Source organism: Anneissia japonica, unplaced genomic scaffold (genome assembly GCF_011630105.1).
Source record: "Anneissia japonica isolate Jap-2015-1 unplaced genomic scaffold, ASM1163010v1 scaffold1883_len165119_cov152, whole genome shotgun sequence".
Taxonomy (NCBI): domain Eukaryota; kingdom Metazoa; phylum Echinodermata; class Crinoidea; order Comatulida; family Comatulidae; genus Anneissia; species Anneissia japonica.
In genome coordinates this window covers 3,233-10,332 of record NW_022702141.1, presented here as the reverse complement: position 1 = coordinate 10,332, position 7,100 = coordinate 3,233, and the positions used below count along the sequence as shown (strand labels likewise).

Below are 7,100 nucleotides of genomic sequence, written 5' to 3'. Positions count from 1 at the left end.
TTACAAGTTTTGGTACTTGTCATTGCTGTTTTGGGTTACTGCCATTTTGGTTATTGCTGTTTTGGTCATTGCCATTTTCACAGAAAATAGGCCTAGGCTATGCCTACTTTTAAAATCACAATTGATGATTAAAGTTTTTATTAATCATATGGCATAATAATCATGGCATTAAAAAAGAAAACAATTGAAATCAAATCTGGGTACGTTTGTTGGTTAGAACAGGGAGTTGTTATTATAGAGATGCTCTCAGTGCCTATCTCTCTTTAGGGAGAGTCTAAGGCCTATATCATCATGCTGCTTAGACGACTAGGCCTAGCCTAAGCCTAGCCTAAGCCTAGGTAAGCTTCGGTGCTCAGGAAATAACTTACGTTGATCTGGGTTTAGGCCTAGCCTGGCGAGGCGGCGAGGCTAGCTAGTAGTAGCACTGCCTGCTGTGTTGTGGTGGTGTACAACAACCATGCGATGTATGTACGAACTTGCCTATTAACTCTAAAGCTGAGTACATTAGACAGTGAATACATTCATCATAAGAAAAATGATAAATTCGTTAGATTTTTACGCCTAGGCCTAGTAAATGAGAATAAATGACTTCCTGTCGGCAATACCAACACTCACACAACTTAGAGTGGGGGGACATAATAGCATCACACACATTACATAACAAGCAGTAACAAAAAACACTTAACACAAATTAACATCAGCGCATTCCACCGGTATTTCTAAGCGAATTACCGTCAATAAGCGTCAACTTGCGTCAACTTACAATAACACGTCAACACAGAACAACTAATTTTCGTCACTGAAATCGGAGTTGTATTTTTTTTTTATTTATTCGGAAACTACCCTTTTATATCAGTGGCACTCTTTCTAAAGGAAAACAGAAAAAAAACCACACACACACACACACAACTACAATAACTTAAACAAAGACATGGATACCTGTTGTATAAGATGATAACAAGATAATAAGAAACAAGTGAGTACAACCTGAGTTACAAAAAGGAAATAACATGAAATAGTGAAAATTAAAAAAAAAGTAAATGTGGCAAAGTATTGATAAAATGATTTGAAGAAAATAGTGGTAGCGGCCAAGGATTTTGAGGCCAATCAGGGTTCAGGGAGATGTCATACAGGCACAGGTGTATGATGTTTATATTATTACGTCATCTACAGAACAATCCTCAATCATTAAAAATATGCTACATTACTTTTAGAAAGTATGATAAAAAATATGAACAAATAGGCTAAATATACTAACAGAAAACTCACTAGTATCATCTTTTATTATTCTTTATTTTCAGATTAAAGATGACGTGAGTTGACGCAAGTTGACTTTGTTCTGTCAAGCACAGAAGGGGATGGGGATCGGGAGATCAAAGACTGATGACTGAACTAGCAAAGCGTGTCAAGTTCGACCTAGTCACTTCGTTGGAAGAAAATAGTACCCACCTTATATCAGATTTTCTGATATATACAGCATCAATAGAATGTAACCATATACACCGCATCTGTAATAATAATGTATTATTTGTATAAAACTATTCGATGATAGAAATGGGATACTTTTTAGTATCAATATAAAAAATAATATGCAGTGAACAGATTTTTGTTGACGTCATCACTCGTCGGCTCACCTAACGTTCTTTTCTGTGCTGGGGCTGCTACCACGTGGTATGTCTATAAAATTGCTCTTGAAGTTAATCGTTTTTAAGTATTAAATGGTCTTTTTAACCCTCTTATGATCAAAGTTTAGTTAAAGAAGTTTTATGTATTTGTATTCTCTTTTCATATTAAAAATGAGTACTGTTTAATTCAAATTTAGGTGGAGATTCGGCCTAGGGCCTAGCCTATCATGGAGTTATAATTACTTACAGTATTCTCCATAGCCTAAGTAGGGCCTAGGCCTAGTAGTAGTACTACTACTACCAAGCTAGGCCTAGTAGGCGCCTATTCCCCCCCCCCCCCTCCCTTAGGCTAAGCCAGCAGTAATAAAGTTAAGAAAGCAAGTTAATACTCTACTACTACTAGTGGTAGATAAAAAGGCCTAGCCTGCGCGGGGGATATAGATAGAAAGGATACTAAGGGCCTAGATAGAAATCTGTCCGTGCATTTCGGAAATTAAGATCCGATTTCCTCGCAGATTTTGTCAAAAATTAGGCTTTGACTAGCCTAATCTTAATATTATAAAGGGTGGGGTGGTGGAAGTTTTTTTTTCCGATTATGTAGCCGAGGACATTGATTATTGTTGAATTTGAATTTAAAATAAGTATAAAACATAATAAATCAATAAGACAAAAGAAAAAGGAAATTCCCTTTCTAATGGTAATAATTCATTCACACTTATAACCATGCTGAACACAAGACAAAGAATATACTGTAGTAGGCATATACCTGTCTCTTATACACATCTAGATGTGTATAAGAGACAGCCCTTAGGCTAAGCCAGCAGTAATAAAGTTAAGAAAGCAAGTTAATACTCTACTACTACTAGTGGTAGATAAAAAGGCCTAGCCTGCGCGGGGGATATAGATAGAAAGGATACTAAGGGCCTAGATAGAAATCTGTCCGTGCATTTCGGAAATTAAGATCCGATTTCCTCGCAGATTTTGTCAAAAATTAGGCTTTGACTAGCCTAATCTTAATATTATAAAGGGTGGGGTGGTGGAAGTTTTTTTTTCCGATTATGTAGCCGAGGACATTGATTATTGTTGAATTTGAATTTAAAATAAGTATAAAACATAATAAATCAATAAGACAAAAGAAAAAGGAAATTCCCTTTCTAATGGTAATAATTCATTCACACTTATAACCATGCTGAACACAAGACAAAGAATATACTGTAGTAGGCATATACAGTGTTAATGTTGCAAAGTTTATTGAAAGTTGGTTTAAATATGCATTTCTCCATACTATTTTTGAGCTTCACAAAAACAAGAATGAAATGTTGATGTAGGTACTGCCAGTTGCACTTACAATTTATAAATCAAACTAAATACAAAGACAAAAATATACTGTAAACACTAATTGACAGGGGCCGATCTTGTGGGGGCCTTCTTTGGAAGAAAAAAAAAATCTCCTAAAATGCCTCAGAGGTTATTTTTAGGCGTGTAGAAAACAAAATTTTGCGGGGGAAGGGGAATTCCCGGACCCCCTATGGTGGTGTTATCTCGATCGATCCCACTTTCCTTCTCTCCCCCCTCCCCCACCCTTCGGACATCTCTGGATCCACCCCAATTGACATTCCCTATTGTTTCAAAACATCAGGAATAGTTATGTAAACATTGAAAGGGGCCTATTAAATTATTATTAAGGCAAAGATTCTTTGACTTTATGTTCTAATGATAATTCCTTTGTTATTATTAAGGCAAAGATTCTTTGACTTTATGTTCTAATGATAATTCCTTTGTAACCCTATTTTTAGTAACGATTCAAAATGCCAAAGCTGGTGTGCAGTAAGACCTTTGTGACTCCTCGACGCCCTTTTGAGAAAGAGCGTCTAGATCAAGAGTTAAAACTCATTGGAGAATTCGGCCTTCGCAACAAGCGTGAAGTATGGCGTGTCAAGTACACCCTAGCAAAAATCAGGAAGTCGGCGCGTCACCTATTGACACTTGAGGAAAAAGATTCAAGGCGTCTTTTTGAAGGTTTGTTACAACTTTTCTAAAAAGATAAGTAAATACAGTAAGACTAATAAATCTATTTAAACTATGCATACATGCATTTGGCAATAAATGCGATTTATTTAAAAAAATTATAGTAAGTAAACTTATGTTAACTAAATATGAGAATGCAATTAAGAGTTTGCAATTAATATTATTGTATACAAGCAACAATTGCAATTTTAATGTTTGTAGGTAACGCCCTTTTGCGTCGCCTTGTCCGTATTGGAGTGTTGGATGAGTCGAAGATGAAACTTGATTATGTGTTGGGTCTACGTGTTGAAGACTTTCTGGAGCGCCGTCTTCAAACCCAAGTCTTCAAGCTCGGGTTGGCAAAGAGCATCCATCATGCCAGGGTGTTGATCCGCCAAAGACACATTAGGTATGTTATGTTCCGGTTCGACAAGGATGCATGCAAGATAACGTTCAAATACTGTACAGTTCGTCCACCAATTCGAGACAACCTCTGGGACCTAAAACTTAGGGGTGATCTTGGGGTTTAGTCTCCAAGTAGAGAGTTAGTTTTGTGTTAAAATATTGAAGATTGTTATTTTGTTATTTGAAAAAGTGGTCTCAAATAAGAGATGGTCTTAGAAGTTGAGGGGTTTCAAATTGGAGGGTGTACTGTAATATCATTGCCTTCATAACTTTAAAAGGAACTAAAATAATATACTCGCTACCAGGAATTAATGGTCAACTCTTGAACTAAACTAAGTGTTGTATTGGTTTCTTTGTGCAGATATAAAAAATGAAGCTCTTACCAATGCTATCTTTCACTGAGGTCAATGTGGCTAGGTTCATATACTTCAGAAATAGACGAGTGGCTCTGAATCAAGCGTCTTTCACCGAGGTCAATGTGGCTAGGTTCATATACTTCAGAAATAGACGAGTGGCTCTGAATCAAGTGTCTTTCACTGAGGTCAATGTGGCTTGGTTCATATACCTCAGAAATTGATAAGTGACTCTGAACCAATGGTATCTTTCACTGAGGTCAATGTGATTTGCTTCATATACCTTAGAAATTGATGAGTGACTCTGAACCAATGGTATCTTTCACTGAGGTCAATGTGACTTGGTTCATATACCTCAGAAATTTATGAGTGGCTCTGAACTAATGGTATCTTTCACCGAGGTCAATATGACTTGGTTCATATACCTCAGAAATTTATGAGTGACTCGCAACCAATGGTATTTTTCACTGAGGTCAATGTGACTTGGTTCATATACCTCAGAAATTGATGTCTGGCTCTGAACTAATGGTATCTTTCACGGAGGTCAATGTGACGGTTCATATACCTTAGAAATTGATGAGTGGCTCTGAACTAATGGTGTCCTTCACTGAGGTCAATGTGACTTGGTTCATATACCTCGGAAATTTATGCGTGACTCTGAACCAATGGTATTTTTCACTGAGGTCAATGTGATTTGCTTCATATACCTTAGAAATTAATGAGTAGTACTGAACCAATGGTATCTTTCACTGAGGTCAATGTGATTTTGTTCATATACCTCAGAAATTGATGAGTGACTCAGACTGAACCAATGGTATCTTTAATTTTCGTTTGTTTATGCTTTCAGTCCTAAGAAGGGTGGCAAAGTGCTTAAGAGTCTAAAAAGTGATATGCAAGAAAGAAGAAATTTTTATTATTAATTTTTTACAAACATTTGATTTTGATCTTTAATTTTTTATACACAGAGTGCGCAAACAAGTTGTGAACATTCCATCCTACATTGTGCGACTCGACTCTCAGAAGCACATTGACTTCTCTTTGAGATCACCATATGGAGGAGGACGTGCTGGACGTGTTAAGCGAAAGAACGCAAAGAAAGGAAAGGGTGGTGATGATGTTGAAGAAGAAGATGAAGATTAAAAAGCAAACATCACTGTTAGTCATTACCAGTATTTAAAAGTACTTGGTATTTACACTTTTCTCATTGATGAAATTATAAAATTTTAAACTCATTACCAGTAGTTATAAGCCCATGGTTATTTTCCCACTTTTTTCAGTGGAGAAGTGTTTGAATAGTCATTGTTGTACCAGTAACGACAAGTGAGTGGCATTCACACTTTTCCCACTGGAGAAGTGTTGAATAGCCATCGTGGTACCAGTAGTGACAAGTGTCGCTATTCATGCTTTTCCCAATGGAGAAGTGTTGAATTGTTGTCATATTACCAGTAATGACAAGTGCGTGGTATTCACGCTTTTCCCACTGGAGAAGTTTTGAGCAGTCATCATTGGACCATCAACGACAATTGTTTGGTATTCATGCTTTTCTCATAGACCCCTTGCAATGTTTACATTGGACCTGGCTGAAACGCTGGTGGCGCCCTAAACTGGAGGCAGAAAGGCTATCTTTAATACACTGTCTTGGTTTGTTTTTTTTTTTGTTGTGCCAAAAGCATAAAAGCTACATGGATGAAAATCACATATGACATATTTACATATATTAGGAATTGACAACAAAAATAAAAAGTGAAAAATTTTTATTTTTTCTATTTTTATTCAATTTTTAAACTCATCTCATCGGATGTTGCCATGTGTGAGAGCACCAGACCAAGAAAGCGAATTAGCTTCATTGCACGCTTCAATTCCTAATATATGTAAATATGTCTCATGTGATTTTCATCCATGTAGCTTTCATACTTTTGGCACAACAAAAATAAATATAACCCAGACAGTGTATTAAATATAGCCTTTCTGCCTCTACTGCCTCCAGATTAGGGCGCCGCCAGCGTTTCAGCCAGGTCCAATGTAAACATTGCAAGGGGTCTATTGGAGAAGTGTTGAATTGTCATCATATTACCAATAGCGACAAGTGTTTGGTATTCACCCTTTTCCCACTGGAGGAGTATTGAATAGTCACCGTAGTATCGTCAGCAGACAAGTATTTGGTATTCACACTTTTCTCACTGGAGAAGTGTTGAATAGCCATTACACACCAGTAGTGACAAGTACTTGTTCACAACTCTGTTCTCAATGATTTTTCATTACTGGTATTGACATAATAACTTTGGTTTTAATTTAAACTGATCCAAGATGTTGTATGTAATATATAACATTAGCACATGTATCAATGAGATTAAAGTATAAAAAAAGGAAATTCATCATTTTGTTATTTAGAATGAAGTTTGAAAAATGCTTGAAATGAATGTGTGGTGATTTTATGCATAGTGGTAAAAACTGACGTACGCATTATAGTATTAATAGCAACGGTACACAACAGTAACTTATTACAGTATGCAAAGTACAACAGCATTTAGGCCTGTTTTCCACTTTAGAGAATTTATTCGCGTGAATCGAAAGCGTCGGTTAATGCGCATTCACATTCCTCTCAGAAATTTTTGCGAAGCAAAAAATTGTGCAAACAATGGGAGCCCAGGAAGCGAATCAGCGCTTTGATTCGCGTGAATAAATTTACCTAGAACACGTTATATCGTCA

The 7,100-nt window shown here is 36.5% G+C and overlaps 1 protein-coding gene across 1 annotated transcript; it reads left to right on the top strand.

Annotated features, from left to right (window-relative positions):
• The first annotated feature begins 1,522 nt into the window (after nt 1–1,522).
• LOC117103798 (40S ribosomal protein S9) lies at nt 1,523–6,761 on the top strand. The gene is made up of 4 exons (XM_033244420.1): nt 1,523–1,671; nt 3,422–3,644; nt 3,855–4,041; nt 5,356–6,761. Exons 2-4 carry the CDS (start codon nt 3,434–3,436, stop codon nt 5,528–5,530), a joined length of 573 nt encoding a protein of 190 aa, XP_033100311.1. The 5' UTR covers nt 1,523–1,671; nt 3,422–3,433; the 3' UTR covers nt 5,531–6,761.
• Nucleotides 6,762–7,100: the final 339 nt, after the last annotated feature.

What these genes read in the sequence shown, in the direction of transcription:
- LOC117103798 (XM_033244420.1), top strand. Translation starts at nt 3,434, where the DNA reads ATGCCAAAGCTGGTGTGCAGTAAGACCTTTGTGACTCCTCGACGCCCT. An exon ending in TTCAAGGCGTCTTTTTGAAG is followed by an intron (nt 3,645 to 3,854) that starts GTTTGTTACAAC and finishes TAATGTTTGTAG; the next exon opens with GTAACGCCCTTTTGCGTCGC. An exon ending in ATCCGCCAAAGACACATTAG is followed by an intron (nt 4,042 to 5,355) that starts GTATGTTATGTT and finishes TTTTATACACAG; the next exon opens with AGTGCGCAAACAAGTTGTGA.